General features: G+C 35.0%; 2 protein-coding genes across 3 annotated transcripts in view; one reads left to right on the top strand and one right to left on the bottom strand.

The window, feature by feature from the left end:
- The window catches only part of PFKM (phosphofructokinase, muscle), a 478,771-nt gene that overhangs the window by 442,754 nt on the left and 17,512 nt on the right, over window positions 1–18,505 (bottom strand). The gene's annotated exons all lie outside the window — the stretch shown is intronic.
- RPAP3 (RNA polymerase II associated protein 3) overlaps window positions 1–18,505 on the top strand; it is a 35,256-nt gene that overhangs the window by 3,886 nt on the left and 12,865 nt on the right. For both annotated transcript variants that reach the window (XM_059082753.2, XM_067009163.1), the window contains exons 3-12: window positions 290–430; window positions 5,526–5,648; window positions 6,482–6,609; window positions 10,504–10,625; window positions 11,357–11,427; window positions 12,442–12,567; window positions 14,027–14,154; window positions 16,550–16,671; window positions 17,997–18,067; window positions 18,184–18,285. In XM_059082753.2, coding sequence (XP_058938736.1) covers window positions 290–430; window positions 5,526–5,648; window positions 6,482–6,609; window positions 10,504–10,625; window positions 11,357–11,427; window positions 12,442–12,567; window positions 14,027–14,154; window positions 16,550–16,671; window positions 17,997–18,067; window positions 18,184–18,285 — 1,134 coding nt within the window. The remainder of the gene's footprint in view (window positions 1–289; window positions 431–5,525; window positions 5,649–6,481; window positions 6,610–10,503; window positions 10,626–11,356; window positions 11,428–12,441; window positions 12,568–14,026; window positions 14,155–16,549; window positions 16,672–17,996; window positions 18,068–18,183; window positions 18,286–18,505) is intronic.

Genomic DNA, 18,505 nt, shown 5'->3' with positions numbered 1-18,505 from the left:
AATTTAGGATTGCAAATCCTAAAATGCAAAGTGTGTAATTAAAATTTCTAGGTAATGTCAATACTTTTCTTATGACTGAACAATGTTCAATATTTGTCAAAGGATGAATTAAACTTTTCAGGCATAAGTTATCATTATAAATGAGTGAATTGGTATTTCTAACCACTTGAAAATTAAATTAAAAATTACTTTTACTTGAAAATATACTTTAGTGAGAATTTTAAACATCGCTAGTTATACAGAAAAGTAAAAGAGCAGTCTTAAAACGTGTGTTGTTTTCCTTTCTTAGAATTTACCTCCTGTTAGAAATGGGAATCTTAGGAAAAAGAAGAAAGGCAAAGTTAAAGAGTCATCTAAAAAAACCAAAGATGAAAACACAAAAAACAGGATAAAATCTTATGATTATGAGGCATGGGCAAAACTTGATGTGGTAAGTTAATCTGGTTATATGCTTCTTAGTATTTGAGTAAAATTTTCTTGGAGTTAGTTAAGAGTAATGGATTAAATGAAAAATAATGTAGAGTTCTTAGGACCTACTTTGTTTGGAATAAAAACTTAAATACCTAGCTGTTCAATTAACTAGATTACTTTTTCTCCTACAGTCCTCTTTCAGTGAATAGTGGCTAAAACAACTGGATTCTTTTCTTTTTTCCTATTTTTTTCTTTTTTCTCCTTTTGCACAAATAGTACACAGAGATCCAGTGTACTCTTCACCCAATCTCCCCTAATGGTTACATCTTATTTAATTATAGTACAGTATCAAAACCAGGAGATTGATATTGGTGCAATGTATGTATAGTTCTTTGCCATTTTATGACCTGTAGATTTGGGTAACCACCATTGCAATTAAGATACGGAAATATTACATCACCACAAAGACCTCCCTTACGCTCTCCACCTATAGTTGCGCCCACCTCCTTCCTCTTCACCATCTCTAACCCTTAAACAGCTAGAATTCTAAGATAGTAATAATAAGAGAAAAGAAGGGCTCTACCAACATTTTTTTTTTTTTAATAGAGTGAAGGACCTGTAGAATACTGGCTAAAAGAGAATGCCTTTGGGTTTAGTCTTAGGGCTAGGGCTGCGTGACAATAGAAGTAGGGCTATCTTGATTTCAGGAAGGGTGGGCTTCACCCTTCTAGGCTGGTGTGGTGCATGTCTCCCATCTCCCACACATGAGACACAGTGTAGCTGAAGAATTAATTACTCTGCCTCATAACCCTCTACCCAGTATTCCAGGCAGCCACTGTCAGGCCAACTTGTGAATGGGAACCTGTTGGCCAGCCTTATTCTAGACTCTGACCCACCCTAAGGGTTGACTTAGTTAGGTTGATTTGAAATACACACTCGCTTTTAGTCTTTTTAAAAGTGTTCATTATGTAATATTTGATTCATACAAAATAGTTTGTAGAGATACGTCTTCTAAAGCATGGTAATAAAATGAATACATAAACCCACCACCTAACATAAAGAGAATTTTTCCAATCCCATTGAAGCTGCCAGTGTGCTCCTTCCCTGTCCCATCTTCTTTTCTCCTCTCTACCTTCAGACGTAACTACTATTCTGATTTTTATGTTTATTATTTTCTTTGCACTTTTTTGTTTAACATTTTTATTGAGGTATAACATTCATACAGTAAAGTCCTGAAATCTTAAATGTACAACTTCCTGAATTTTCACTCATGTACAAAACTGAGAAACTACCATCCAGATCAAGATATAGAACATTTCTAGTATCCCAGAAACCTCCCTTTTCAGTTGATTACCTCCCAAAGGTGGCCAGTGTTGTGATCTCTAATACTATAGATAGATTTTGCCAGTTTTGGAATTTCTTACAACTGTATCATACAGTATGCACTCTTCTCTGTTTGGCTTCTTTTGCTATTATTGTCTGAGATTGATCTGTACTGTCAGTAGCAGTAGTTTGTTCTTTTTCATTGCTGATCAGAATTCCGTTGTGTGAATATATCACAATTTGTGTATCCATTCTCCTATTGATATACACTGAGTTGTTTTCAGCTTGGGGCTGTTATGAATAAACCTTCTTGTACATGTCTTTTGATGGATATAGCACCTGGGATGGTATTTGCTTGGTCATAGTTTGTATATGCATTTAACATTAGAAGATACTGCCAAATAGTTTTTCAAATTAGTTGTATTTCTCTTTTTTTAAAACATTAATTTTAAATTAATTTTTAAATTGAAGTATAGTTGATTTACAATTTAGTTTCAGGTGTACAGCAAAGTGATTCAGTTTTATATGTATATATACACACACTTATCTGTACTTTTTCAGATTCTTTTCCATTATGTTATTACAAGATATTGACTATAGTTCCCTGTGCTATACAGTCGGTCCTTATTGTTTATGTTTTATATATAGTAGTGTATATCTATTAAACCCAAACTCCTAATTTATCCCTCCCCCACTTCCTGCTTTGGTAACCATAAACTGTTTTCTATGTCTGAGAGTCTGTTTCTGTTTTGTAAGTGAGTTCATTTGTATCACTTTTTTCTTTTTCTTTTTTAAAAAAAATTTTTATTTTATATTGGAGCATAGTCAATTAACAATGTTATGTTAGTTTCAGGTGTACAGCAAAGTGATTCAGTTATACGTATACATGGATCTATTCTTTTTCAATTCTTTTCCCATTTAGATTGTTACAGAATATTGAGCAGAGTTCTCTATACTCTACAGTAGGTCCTTGTTGGTTATCTATTTTAAATATAGTAGTGTGCACATGTCAATCCCAAACTCCCAATCTATGCCCACCCCCCGACCCTTCCGCCTGGTAACCATAAGTTTGTTCTCTAAGTCTGAATCTGTTTCTGTTTTGTAAATAAATTCGTTTGTATCTTTTTTTTATTTTTTAGATTCTGCATATAAGCAATATCATATGATGTTTGTCTTTCTCTGTCTGACTTACTTCACTTAGTATGATAATCTCCATATCCATCCATGTTGCTGCAAATGGCATTATTTTATTCTTTCTTTTTTGTGGCTGAGTAAATTAATATTCCATTGTATATATGTACCACATCTTCTTTATCCCTTCCTCTGTCGATGTACATTTAGGTTGCTTCCATGTCTTGGCTATTGTAAATAGTGTTGCTAGGAGCATTGGGCTGCGTGAATGTTTTCAAATTCGAGTTTTTGTCTTTTCCGGTTATATGCCCAGGCGTGGGATTGCTGGATCATATGGTAGCTCTACTTTTAGTTTTGTAAGGAACCTCTATACTGTTCTTCATAGTGGCTGCACCAATTTACATTCCCACCAGCAGAGTGGGAGGGTTCCTTTTTCTCCACACACTCTCCAGCATTTATTATTTGTAGACTTTTTGATGATGGCTACTCTGACTGGTGTGAAGTGATACCTCATTGTAGTTTTGATTTGCATTTCTCTTATAATTAGTGATGTTGAACATCTTTTCATGTGCCTATTGACCATCTGTATGTCTTCTTTGGAGAAATGTCTATTTAGGTCTTCTGCCCTGGTTGTATTTTTCTTAATGAAACCAAGGCTAATTGAGTCCAGAGAGAGTGCACATTATTATTTAAATAGTATGTCATCTGCTTTAGTAATGTCTTGATGTAAGAGAAGTATGATTTTGGGTCTTGAATTTATTACTGTTGGAAATGATACTTTCTGAACATATGATTTATTCTCTGCTGAGTATTATTTAGTCTGCTTTCATTTTTTGTAACTTTACCCCCCTTCTATGTAACCTTTTCCTTTTCATAAATTGGAATCTTCTTATAATGCCCTTTCCTAAAAGGCATCATGTCAGATGATTTCTTAGAGAGTTGATTTCTACAGTCATTTATTCATTCAACAGATATTGATTGAACTCCTGCTTTGTGTGGCCAGTGCAGTCATGGTTGTTCCATTCTAGTTCAGATCTGAGCAGCTGCTTTGGTGTTCTGCTGCTGTTAGTTTTCTACACATGTCTGTGTAACAGGGTTAGACAGTCTTGGCTTTAATCTTGGTAGGCTGGTGGAATTTCTAGAATCTTCATGCTAAAACACATAGCTAAATTTCAGTCCATCTCTGAATGTTCATTCAATGAAACTAAGCGTAGGTCTTATTTTGTTTTTTAATTTATCAACAATTTTTTTCCTACATAAATTATTTAAAATAGTATATTGTTAAATACAGAAAGGATTTTTTTATATAATAAGTTTTTGTTTACATGAGTTTAAAAAAATAAATTTATTTATTTTATTTTACTTATTTTTGGCTGCATGGGGTCTTCATTGTTGCGTACAGGCTTTCTCTAGTTGCGTCAAGAGGGTGTGCTACTCTTCGTTGCAGTGTGCGGGCTTCTCATTGCAGTGGCTTCTCTTGTTGCAGAGCATGGGCTCTAGAGCACAGGCTCAGTAGTTGTGGCTCACGGGCTTAGTCGCTCCGCAGCACGGTGGGATCTTTCCGGACCAGGGCTTGAACCCATGTCCTCTGCATTGGCAGGTGGGTTCTTAACCACTGCGCCACCAGGGAAGCCCTGTTTACATGAGTTTTAATGAACTCTTTAATGGTTACTGTTTTAAAATCTCTCACTAGGGAGTTCCCTGGTGGCCTAGTGACTACGATTCTGGGCTTTCACTGCTGTTGCCCGGGTTGAGTCCCTGGCTGGGGAACTGAGATCCCGTGAGCCAAGTGGTGTGGAAAAAAAAAAAAGAAAAAAGAAAAATCTCTTACAAAAATCATTCTTTTATTATATGCGCTAAAAAAATGATTAAAAAAATACTGATGGCATCCATGAAATGATTCATTACCGTGAAAGGAATGTGTGAGTCAGAAGAGATTGGGAATTGCTGGACTAGCATGTTATGTATTTTCTTTGGTAGAGTCAGCTGTATTTTGGAATACACTGAGAAACAGTATAATATAGTCATTGAGAGCCCTCTGTGGGAGGCAGACTGCCTGGGTTCAGATCCTCATTTGGCCACTTACTAGCTGAGTGTGACCCTGAGTGAGTTAACTAACTTCTATTTGTCAGTTCCTTCAAGTGAAACACATGGGTAATTATGTCTGCCTCATAGGTTGCTGTGAGAATCAGGAGTTAATTGTGCTCTATAAGCAGTTTTTGTTTTAAAAATAAGAGAAAAAAGGTTTTTAGATAAAACCTTTCTCTGCTCTTGGATGCAGTTACATAGATTTGGGGTTATTTGCAAACTTCTCTTATGTAAAGGAATAATACTTCACTGTTAATAGTTTGTGATTTAGGGGTGATTTTTAGACTCTATTGACTTAGCTTACTATATGAATTCAAAGTCAGATTCTCTAAGTGGTTTGGTTCTTGGTTTTCTAAGCAAGAATACCCTTTTCTCTATATTTAATCTTAAGAATGAGAGGTTATTTGAGTTGCTTTTGTAGGCCTTTAGGTCCTTAGATTGTAACAACTTAATGTTCTGTTGAATGTTCTTTTGGGGGAGCAGAGTTTATCTTCTTTTTTTAAAGGTCATGTAATTATGGACACTGTTTCCCTACTTTTTTTGTTTGTTTGTTTCCCTACTTTTGATTTCAGGACAGTATCCTTGATGAGCTTGACAAAGAAGAGAGTACCCATGATTCTGTGTCTCAAGAATCGGAGTCAGAAGAAGATGGGATTCATGTAGATTCACAAAAGGCTCTTGCTCTAAAAGAAAAGGTACTCTTTAGGTTAGCCGTTGGTTCCTTCAAGTAAGCAGGATATGTAGAAAATCATGTCCATCCCAAGATTTCTATAGCATAATTTAGGGGGTGTTCAAACTTTAAGCTGTTATTGGCTATATCCCTGTCAGGAGGCAGTATAGCATAGTGGTTAGGAGTATGTGCTCTGAAACCAGTTTATCTAGGTTCAAATCCTGTGACAAATTCTTTAAATTGCCTGTATGTACTCAGTTTTCTCAGCTGTAAAATAAGATTAATATTATTATTAAACCTCAATGGGTGGTTGTATTATTAAATGAATTATTATGTGTAAAGTACTTGGAGCATACAGAGAGTTATTCCAGGGCTTTAAGTAGTAGACTGAAGTACTAATCAAATCAGCATGTGATTCTTGACATGGACCTTATATCCCACTCCTCCATGTCACAGACCATCTTTGGTTGCTTTTTGGAATGTTCAACATCTCCCTGAGGAATGCCTCATTATTGTAAAACTGGCTATATTGCTTTTCAAAGAGGTGGCACTCTTTCAGATTAAAATTTATCTTTATGCCTTTCTTTTGTTACATTTCTGTGGGTTCTTATTGTCAATAAAAAGTATATAATGCTAGGTATTTTACTCATTTTTCTGCCAGGGCTCTTGGATTTTGACCAAACTATGACTGTATAGTGAATTTTAGCACTTGTAAAAAGACCATTTTGCTTAATTCCCTTGCCTTTCCTGTGAGCCTTGATCACATGGCTAATGAGATAGGAAGAGATGGATAATAATGAAAGAAAATGGCTCTGGAATTCTGTGCCAGTATATATCTGACTTGTATACTTTTTTCAGGGCAATAAACACTTCAAACAAGGAAAATATGATGAAGCGATTGAATGTTACACCAAAGGCATGGGTGCTGATCCATATAATCCTGTGTTGCCAACAAACAGAGCATCAGCATACTTTAGACTGAAAAAGTAAGGGGTTTCCGTAACGTGTGTGAATATTTTATGTGTATATGGAAACTGAAAAAAAAAATCTTCCGCGATAAAATGTGTGGGAATGCTTGAAAACGTTTTACATTTCTTTTCAACTATACATTTTTATAACTCCCTTTTATTGAGTTCTTTTACTTAAGCCATTTTAAATAGACAGGTGCTCAAAGCACGCTCCTGTAGCTCACTTTACTGAGGTGTTCCTCCTCTAAAAGTTGAGTAATGATGCTCTTTACCTAATTCACAGATGAAAAAAAGTTAGCTGGGTAAAAATTTTTTATAGATTAATTTTGCTCCATTATTTTGAAAAATTATTTATCCACTATTTAACACAGAGAACTTTTATTATGGTAAACTTAAAATATGTTTCAACATTTGTTTGTCATGCCCTTTAAATAAATACTTAATGTTGAAGAACATAAATGTGTATGGTCTTAATCCTAAGCAGGGAACTGACCTATCGTAAGACATTAAAAAAAGACAAATACCATCAAGGAGGACATTCTTACTGTTTTAATTATTTGGAAATACGAACTATATTGGTGTCTGAGTTGTTTATTTTTTAAATTTAATTTATTTATTTTTGGCTGCATTCGGTCTTCGTTGAATTGCGCAGGCTTCTCACTGCGGTGCCTTCTCTTGTTGCGGAGAACGGGCTCTAGTCACACGGGCTTCAGTAGTTGTGGTTCACGGGCTTTAGAGCACAGGCTCAGTAGTTGTGGCACACGGGCTCTAGAGCGTGGGCTCAATAGTTGTGGCGCACGGGCTTAGTTGCTCCGCGGCATGTGGGATCTTCCCAGACCAGGGCTCGAACCCATGTCCCCTACATTGGCAGGCGAATTCTTAACCACTGTGCCACCAGGGAAGCCCTGGTGTCTGAGTTTTTACTGTCTTAAATAGCATATTTTTAGATCTTTGAAACTCGTGCTATTTATATCTTGACAAATTAGGGGAATATTTACATTTTATAATATTTGATATCTACACTATGTAAGTGATGAAGAATAATTTTAAATAAACCTGCATGAGCTTGCCATCCAGCTTAAGAACCAGAATATTATTTTTGAAGCTACCTTTGATATTCTTTTCCATATCCTGACCCTTGTCCCTCCCAGTAAACCACTATCTTGAGTTGTATATCATTCTTTTGATTAAAAAAAAAAAGTTCATTATATATGTAAGTATCTTTAAATAATATATTGTATAACATTGCTTATTTTTGAGCTTTAAAGGTATTTCATACTGGATGTAGTCTTCTGTGGCTTGTCTGTTTCTTTGAATAGTATCTTTCTAAGATTTGTTTGTATTTTGCATATAGCTATAGATCTCTCATTTTCACTGTTTTATGCAGTTCCTTTTTAGTAATATACCATTATGTATCCATTCTCCGGTTGCTGGATTGTTGGTTTGTTCCTTTCTTCCTCTCTTTCCTTTTCTTCTCCCCGCTTTCTTTCCCTGCCTTCCACCCTCCTTCCCTTTCTTATTTAACAACAGTGATACTGTGAACACTCTTGTACCTGTTGCTTGGTGCTGGGTCATAGGATGTGCACAGGTTCAACTGTAAATGGTGGTAACCAGTTGCTACAAGGGTAGTTGTAACATTCCCGTTAGCAGTGTGTAAGAGTGAGTGTTCCGTATCTTTACCAACATGGGTATAATTGGGCTTCTGAATTGTTCTCAGTCTAGGGGGTGTAAAATGGTAATTCACTGTGGCCTTAACTTGCATTTCCCCAATATCTAATGAGGTTGAGCATCTTCTTATATGTTTATTCACCACTTTTTTTTTTTCTGTGAAATGTCTGTTTTATATTTTGACCATTTTTCTGTTAGGCTGTTTTGCTGTTGATTTTTAAGAGTTCTTTATTCTAGATACTAATTCTTTAGTGTTTATTTATAATAATTATCTTCTCTCAATTTTGTAGTTGGTCTTCCTTTTTTTATGGAGTCTTGGTGAGCAGAAATTTTAAATTTTATTTTATTATTTAAAAAAATATATATATATTTTTTGCGGTACACAGGCCTCACACTACTGTTGCCTCTCCCGTTGTGGAGCACAGGCTCCGGACGTGCAGGCTCAGCGGCCATGGCTCACGGGCCCAGCCGCTCTGTGGCATGTGGGATCTTCCCGGACTGGGGCACAAACCCGTGTCCCCTGCATCGGCAGGCGGACTCTCAGCCACTGCGCCACCAGGGAAGCCCCCAAAATATATATATTTTTTATTATTATTTTTTTGACCCCACCATGTGGCATGTGGGATCTTAGTTCCCCAACCAGGGATTAAACCTGTGCCCCCTGCATTGGGAGCTCAGAGTCTCAACCACGGACTGCCAGGGAAGTCCCAGAAATTTTTAATTTTAATGTGTTTCATTTATTGATTTTTGTAAAATGTTGGCACTTTGAAAAATATGATTTGTTAAAGTAGTTTCCTTCCCTGAGTTCGTAGCAGTCTCCTATATTTACTCCTAAAAGTTTTACTTTTCACACTTAAGTCTTTTTATATATGCTGAAGGTAGAATTCCAATTTCATATCTTTTCACAAGAATATCCCAGTTGTTTCAGACCTATTTGTTGAATATCCATGCTTTCCCCATGGATCTGCAATTCCACTGTTGTCATATGTCAAGTTTGCACAGATCACTTTTTCATCTCTCTATTCTTTACGTTGATCTGTTGCCCATTACTATAACCATTCCACACTGTCTTTAATTACTATAGCATTATAATTATAATAAGTCTTGGTATTTGGTATAGGGTATTCTCCTACCTTATTATTCTTTAGGAATGTTGGGTATTTTTGAACTTATCAGTATAAATTTTAGAATCATTTGTCAAATTCCTTGAAAAATTTTGATTACAATTGCATTGGATTTATAGATCAATTTGGAGAGAATTATATTGTTGTGTTTTTGTGTCTTATTATAGATGAATGTGAAATTGCTCTACTTCTTTGATGTCTTTGAAGACAGTCTTGTAATTTTCTGCATATGGATCTTGTACATCTTTTGTTAGATTTATCAGTTTTTTTGTTGCTGATCTCTAGTAGAGTAGCCACCTTGCTAAACTTTCATTATTTCTAACAATGTCTCCAGATTGTTTTGAGTTTTCTTGGTAGACCATCATATCATCTAAGAATGTCAGTTTTGTTCCTTCCTTTCCAGTTCTTTTGGCTGTTATTTCTTTCATATGGAACTACATTGGCCCGGACCTCTAGCACAGTACTGAGAAAAAGAAGTGATAGTGGGCATTTTTGTTCTTCGCTTTAAAGAGAGTACTGCTCACGTCTCACCATCAGGAATTATTGATTTTAGTGGGCTTCACTAAAAGGAGATGGGAAACATGCCTTAAACTGGGAAGTAAATTCCCTTTTCAGAGATTTCAGAAACAAATTTTTTTTTTTTTTTTTTTTTGGTGGTATGCGGGCCTCTCACTGTTGTGGCCTCTCCCGTTGCGGAGCACAGGCCTCGGATGCACAGGCTCAGCGGCCATGGCCCACGGGCCCAGCCGCTCCACGGCATGTGGGATCCTCCCGGACTGGGGCACGAACCTGTGTCCCCTGCATCGGCAGGCGGACTCTCAACCACTGCGCCACCAGGGAAGCCCCAGAAACAAATATTTTGAAGTTTTGGTTTAACAGATGATTTTTTTTTTTTTTTTTTTGCGGTTCATGGGCCTCTCACTGTTGTGGCCTCTCCCGTTGCGGAGCACAGGCTCAGCAGCCATGGCTCACGGGCCTAGCCCTCTGCGGCATGTGGGATCTTCCCGGACCGGGGAACGAACCTGTGTCCCCTGCATCGGCAGGCAGACTCTCACCCACTGCGCCACCAGGGAAGCCCTAACAGATGATTTTTATTAACTTTATTTTTTTTTAATTGTAGATTTGCTGTTGCTGAGTCTGATTGTAATTTAGCAATTGCCTTGAATAGAAGTTATACAAAGGCTTATGCAAGACGAGGTGCTGCTCGATTTGCTTTGCAAAAATTAGAGGATGCCAAAAAAGGTATTAATATTTTCCAAGTCATCCTTATCTAAAAAATTATTTAAAATTTTATTTTAACTGATGCTATACAAAGAATAATAGAGAATCACAGTTACTACCTTCAGAGATCTGTCTATTATTGAATAAAACTCATTTTTGCAATTTAAAATGTGTCTTGACATTTTGGGAAAAGAGCATGTTATTTGCCATCAATTAGACTTTGGTTCAAATTCTCATTTGACCATGAGCTGTGTGACCAGAGGAAGGTTATGTATCTTCTCTGATTTTCAATTTCTCATCTGTAAAATAGGGATTAAAACATCTTGTTGGCTATTGTGAGGCTAGAGGTAATGCATGTAAAGCCTTAACAAATTTTTATTTATTTGTAAATTCTAAGCCTTCCATTATTCCATAAAATAGGTTTAAATAGTACAAATCACAAAATCTGAATGAAGCTGATATCTGAAAGATTGTGCTCCTTCTTGATTTTATGAAGTATAACTTATGATAGCAAGTATTCTTCCTGGGGCTGGAAGAAGAAGGTGATCTGTCACAAGGATTCTGTCAGGGTTTTGTCTGTCCTGGGGGAATGGAGGAAGTCCAGTGGCATAATGTTAGTGTTTCTTAGTTCCTCTTAATTTTGCTATAGGATAGTTACCTATTTGTTACATGTAAGCAAATGCTTGTTGTTCTATACAGGTTTTTAAATCTCATATATCTTTCAAATATTCTTTATCTCCTGTTTTACTCAGATTATGAAAAAGTATTAGAACTGGAACCCAATAACTTTGAAGCTACAAATGAACTCAGAAAAATTAATCAGGTAAACTGTGGTTATTTAAATTAAGTACGTTACTTATTACTTTTATTTGATAAAGGTTTTTGCATAGACTTCGTACTATGTAACATAGACATTTTTCTACTTTTAATTCTTTGTACTATAGAGTTTTCTACTAAACAAATTTGTAAGCTAGAGGTGGTATAATGGTATTTAAAGATTCTTAATTAGTTATTATCTTAAAAAGTTGTCTGAGATATTTAGAACTACTGCTGCTTCACTTTTTCCTAGATGTCAGAATCATTTTTCTTTATCTTACTGATTTTTCTTATTTGGCTTGTGCTTTGATTTTTGTACTTTTGCATATTTCTTTGATTTTGTATAGTTTTAAAGTTGCTCCATCTTTATGGTCTATATAGCAAAAATAATACTAATTTTTTAACAGTAAGAAAATAGATACTTAAATGTAAAGTTTGCTGTCAAATGATACTGAACAGTTACATATTCCTTTTACTTTGCTGTTGAATCAGTTATAATTATTTTGTCATCTGTTGAAACTTTGATAAAAAAGTGACAATGATTGGGGAAAGTCTGCCTTTAAATATTGCCATTACTTATTGCACATAAAATCTGTTGGTAAATATATCAACTTGATTATAATTGTGGACTGTATTGTATATTTTCATGTTTTGTCCTAGGTCAAATAATGACTATGAATATTAAATTTGAGAAATTTGGTGATGTGGTCTCAATTACCTTCTTTATTTTTGAAAATTGTTCCTAGAACAGTGTAGAAATTCAATAAATATTTGTTGAATAAATAAATGAACAACTATCTTTAGTGAATATTACTTATTTTAATTTGAATAAGATGCACATTAAACTTCTTTGCTTTTTATTTTAGTAAGTAGAAAGATTTTGAATTGGTGTAAATATTATTTTAATTATTTGAAATGTGGCAGGAATTCTAGTATATTTAAATAATTTATTCTTTTAAAGTCAAATATGTATGTGTCTTCCATTACTCGTTTCATTTTAGCTGACTGCTATGTCTCCTAGGCTTTAACTTCCAAAGAAAACTCATATCCAGAGGAAGCTGATACAATGATTAAGTCAGCTGAAGGAGAGAAAAAACAAATCGAAGAGCAACAGAATAAACAGCAGGCCATTTCAGAGAAAGATCGGGTAATCCAGGATTCCAACAAATATGTTTCTCTGAGCTTACTCTTAGCTTTTTGTGTATCAGTTAAGTTACTGTCTTTCCTAATATTATATTAAAATTCTTTTTCAGTAGAAACTGAAACTTAAATATACTAAAACTTCTGGGGCCTACTAATTAAAACTTTGAGTAATTGATGACTTAATACATAATTTAAAAAATGTATTTCAGTTTAGGAAACAAATTATTTTTGAGCATTTTAACATATATTTACATATTGTGGTTATAAATTTAACATACAAATAAATTACAATTCATTCTTACTTATTTTTCATTAACTCCCACTGAACTATTTCTGATCAATCTTTAGAAATCCTGAGTTGAGATTTAATTTAACATATTATAGCCTTTCATGGACCCACGAAAGATTCCTAATAAATACTTATGGAATGATTATTGATTGTGATATATCTGATTCTGAATATAAATGTTACAGTGAAATCTAGTATACACATTCCAATACAGTTTAATTTATTCTATGTTTAGGCATATTAATGTTACTGAAGAGTGAGCTGTACAGTCTGGTACTCTGTTCTTTCACAAAAATTATTTGAGTTTTGAAATTCTTCCGTACAAATTCTATTTTTTTTGGCTGTGCCTTGTGGCTTGTGGGATCTTAGTTCCCTGACCAGGTTTGAACCAGGGCCCTCAGCAGTGAGAGCATGGAGTCCTAACCACTGGACCGCCAGGGAATTCCCTGTACAGATTCTAATATAACTTAAGAGTATAATATTCAGGCCTATATTTACTTATTTATTTATAAAATTCTATTTACTCATTTATTTTTTGACTATGTTGGGTCTTCATTGCTGTGCGCGGGCTTTCTCTAGTTGTCGCAAGCGGCAGCTACTCTGCGTTGTGGTGCGCGGGCTTCTCATTGTGGTGGCTTTTGTTGCAGAGCACAGGCTCTAGGCACACGGGCTTCAGTAGTTGTGGCGCACGGGCTTCAGTAGTAGTGGCTCACGGGCTCTAGAGTACAGGTTCAGTAGTTGTGGTACCTGGGCTTAGTTGCTCCACGGCATGTGGGATCTTCCCAGACCAGGGCTTGAACCTGTGTTCCCTGCATTGGCAGGTGGATTCTTAACCACTGTGCCACCAGGAAAGCCCCTGGGCCTATATTTATTAAAATGTGTTTTTAATTTAAGCTTTGTCCAATCTTTAATTAATAAAATAATGGTTAATGCTGCAAGGTAATATAGTAGCATACTTTTTTTTTAGTACTGAAAAGAGATTAACACCATTATAAAAGCAATCCAAACTAATATTCTAAAACATGTATCATGGATTTTTAGCAATTAAAATATAGTTTAATTACTGATATAATAATGATGGGTATACTTGAAGTGTTGCTAAAGATTTGAATTCAACTAATTTTTCTTTTGCATTTTCTTTTTTTATTCTTCTCCATACTTTCCAAAATGATAGGGGAATGCATTTTTCAAAGAGGGGAAATATGAAAGAGCAATCGAATGCTATACTCGAGGGATAGCAGCAGATGGCGCTAATGCCCTTCTTCCAGCTAACAGAGCAATGGCCTATCTGAAGATTCAGAAGTAAGTATTGGTTACTTTTAATTCTTTTCAAGATGAAAAATGAAATTTACCATAAATTGGTCTTAGCTAAATAATAAATTTAAATTTAATTCATTTACTCCTAAGCATTAAAGTTAAATGAGAGAGAGAGAGAGAGAGAGAGAGAGAGAGTGTGTGTGTGTGTGTGTGTGTGTGTGTCATAGTACATATTCAGTAAAAGCTCTAAAATATTTTTCCAGTTTTAATGCTCTGGAATTACACAATTTAACACTTCTTTAATTTCTTTATGTTATTCTGAATTAGTGATTTGAAGGTTATTTTTAACCTCAGAGCCCTTTGAGCAGAATCTTATCTGGGAGTGTATACGTATATAACAAAAGGGAATTGCTGTCATTGAAACTGCTGATTGATTACGTATACAACTAAAACTTGGTACTGTGATACCAACCACATACTTCTGGATGCACTCAAGGGCTCCATGTTGGACAGTCAGCAGGATAATATCTGATGACAGAAACTATGTCTTTGAATCTGTTGTAATAATACTTTACACACTAATTACAGAATTAAAAATTCCTATAAATATTGTAAGTAAGGATCCTAAACTTTTTTGGTGCCATAGACTGCTTTTGGCTGCGTGGTGCACCTTTCTCAAGTTAATATTTTTAACTGCATAATTATACATTTAGGATTACAAAGGAAATCAACTGTGTTGAAGTAGAGCTTTAAAAATATTAAAATTTGTGATACATTGGTATACATACTTTTAAAAATTAACATAATACAAAATGAGAAACTATGTTTAAAATACAGGCAAGTTAAAAATAAATAAATAAAAATATAGGCAAGTTAAAGTTAAAAAAATTTTTAAAGACTTAGTATTGTGAAAGTTTGAATAAAGCCACTAGAATTTGGGGGTGTTGTTTGACACATCTTCCACATATTAATCAACCAGTATGTCTAAGGAATGCCAAGAAAGCAGCACAGATGATTACATTATACCAGTGTGATAACATATGGCTTCATTCTTTGGCATCTGAGTGACTGCCAGGGACAGAGTTGCCTGGTAGTTGGCCAGCTGTGTCGTAGGAGCATTTATAAACAGGGGTGCTATGATCACATGCAAAGGAACAGCAGGTTAAACTACCACTGTATTCCTGAAATAGTTGTGGTATCTCAAAGATGTCTGTAACACATGTAATGTGATATGAAAATAACTGTTCTTTATTGGTGACAAAGTCATAGGTACTGTTGTTACTACTGTGGTTATGTACAGTTGTAATTGAAAGGAAAAGCTGCATTTCATTTAAAAGTTAATGAAAATAAGGATACAGTATTTTTCCCATCCAAGTTTTCAGATCTCTCACAGGATCTCAGGATAGGAACCTATCATATAAGAAAATTTTGATTGTATATTTAACCTCATTGAAACTAATAGACACATTAGAAGTGTATTATTTTGATTAGTCAGAGTAAAGATCATTGCATATCTTACTAGCTTAGGAAAATTTTGAATTTTGCTATTGCAGAATTGCACATGATTTAAAAATTGTAAGGCCTACAGCTTTAGGTTTGACTAGTGCAAGAATAATACCTTCTAATAGGTGATTATATTTACATTTATGAGAACTCTGATTTATTGTGTTTTATTGCTTTAGTTGATAACCACATAAGTATATTATGACAAGTTAACAGTATTTTTTAATTTGAAAGAACTATTATGTGACTTTTTTAAACATCTTTACTGGAGTATAATTGCTTTACAATGGTGCATTAGTTTCTGCCTTATAACAAAGTGAATCAGCTATACACATACATATATCCCCATAACTCCTCCCTCTTGCGTCTCCCTTCCATCCTCCCTATCCCACCCCTCTAGGTGGTCACAGAGCACCGAGCTGATCTCCCTGTGCTATGCAGCTGCTTCCCACTAGCTATCTGTTTTACATTTGGTAGTGTATATATGTCCATGCCGCTCTCTCACTTCGTCCCAGCTTACCCTTCCCCCTCCCGGTGTCCTCAAGTCCATTGTCTATATCTGCGTCTTGTTCTGCCCCTACATTCTTCATAACCATTATTTAATATAGTACCTGTACATACTGAGAGTTGGAGGGGAGGTACACTGCCAGCAGTGGTGTTCTTTTGTCTGCTCTACTCATATTTTATCATCATTAATTTCATCCTTCCAGCAGACTCATTCCTGACTTTCCCTTAATCTGATACCTTCTCTCTCCTCACCAGATGATTCCGAAATTTGGTGAGAATAAAAAATTTAAAAATTAGTCTTTTCCCTCAAACACAGATTTGGGAGCTGGTAATTGAAATTATATGTATATTTTTATATTAGAAACTCAGTTTATATGAAGTTTTCTGTAACCTATGTTTTTCTACTTGGTCATTTTATCATGTTTAATAGGTATGAAGAGGCTGAAAAAGACTGCACACAAGCTATTTTATTAGATGGCTCATATTCTAAAGCTTTTGCCAGAAGGGGAACTGCAAGAACATTTTTGGGAAAGCTCAATGAGGCCAAACAAGGTAAGACTATTTTTATAACACCCGGCCCTCCCTCTTCCTGTTGACACTCCTGTTATAGAAGCAGAGATTTGCATAGCCTTCCCATGGTTCAAGGATACAGAACTTAGGGAAGTACGTTTTCTTTCACAGTTTAGATCATGAATACGTTTGTAGATTTGAAGGAATTTAGCTTCCATAGTGGACCTGGTTATCTTTTAGTAGCATACAGTACAATCTGACCAAAATTAATGAAAAATTCAAATTATAGGTGAGAAGGAAAAAAGCAAGAAAAAGGCAAGAATGAAAAGGGAGTCAGCAACCAGGAGGTAGAGGATAATATGAGACTGTAGTGCTGCCCCTGCTTTTTTTCTTGATACTAGTTATTCTTATTTTTTCATGATCTTTTAAGTATTTATTCTGTTAGTCATTTTGAAGAACCAACTTACTTCTCTTGTGTGTTTTCTGTTTTACATATTTCTGCTTTTTATTTCCTTCCTTCATCTGTCTTCTGGCTTAATTTGCTGGTTTTCTAACTTCTTGACACATCAGTACTTATATAATTGATTTGCAGCCTTTGTGTTTTGAATGTTCATTTAAATCTGGCAGTTTAAGTCTGGCTTCAGCTGTGGCCCATGCATTTTTTTATTATGGTAAAATAGACATAATATAAAATTTACTGTTTTAACCATTTTTAAGTGTACAGTTCAGTGGCATTGAGTACATTCACATTGTTGTGCAACCATCACCATTACACATCTCCAGAACTTTTTCATCATTCCATTCTGAACATTCTACCCTTTTGACAATAACTCTCCATTCCCCCTTCCTCCAGCCCCTGGTAATCAACATTCTACTGTCTGTCTCTGAATTTGACTATTCTAGTACCTCATGTGAGTAGAATCATACTGTAGTCGTCCTTTCGTGTCTGGCTTATTTCATTTAGCATGTCTCTCAGGCTCAGCCATGTTGTAGCATATATCAGACTTTGATTCCTTTTTAAGACTTAATAATATTCCATTATCTGGGATTCTCTTAGATTCTGTCTTATGTTGGGTGATTACCCTGTCATTTGTTAACAGTGTGAGTTTTGGTAAGTTAGCTGACCTCTAGATCAAGGCCTCGGTTGTTTCACTGTAAAGTGGAGTTGTAGTCATGGTTACAGGAGAATTCATATAAAGCAACTAGAATAGCAGTTGGTAAATGTTCTTATTATTGCTCACCAGTTTCCTAGCATCCTGAGTAAAACTTCTTGAGCTAAGTATGGGGTTACTAACTAAATATATCATTTCTTGAACTCCATAAAGTATTTTCACTAATTTATTATATTTCTTAAAAATTCATTTTAGATTTTGAAACTGTTTTACTTCTGGAACCTGGAAATAAGCAGGCAGTGACTGAACTTTCAAAAATTAAAAAGGTATGCATTCTTTCCACCAAAATATGGTCTTATTTTCTGAAGCATAAACACATTTATTTGTTGCGTGATTAACTTGAGAATATTTTGATAGTCATGATTACAAATTTATTTTCAAGGAATTAATTGAGAAGGGACACTGGGATGATGTCTTTCTTGATTCTACTCAAAGGCAAAATGTGATAAAACCCATTGATAATCCACCTCATCTTGGATCAACTGTAAGTAAAGCCCTTTAATTTTTTCCCTTGATATTTAAATATCAGTGTTCTATTAATAAGAGCTGAAAACAAATGTTGAATTAGTAGACTCTGAAAAGAAATGTTGAAATCTCTTCCTAGAGCCATTTTTAGAATCTTTAAAAAATACTTCTTAGGAATATTGACATAATCAAATTGGGGAAAATTGAGCTGTTTAAAGTTCTGGGGTAGCTTTTTAAAG

The sequence above is a fragment of the Kogia breviceps genome, chromosome 12 (assembly GCF_026419965.1).
Source record: "Kogia breviceps isolate mKogBre1 chromosome 12, mKogBre1 haplotype 1, whole genome shotgun sequence".
Classification (NCBI taxonomy): Eukaryota; Metazoa; Chordata; class Mammalia; order Artiodactyla; family Physeteridae; genus Kogia; species Kogia breviceps.
This window is presented reverse-complemented; position numbering and strand designations above follow the sequence as displayed.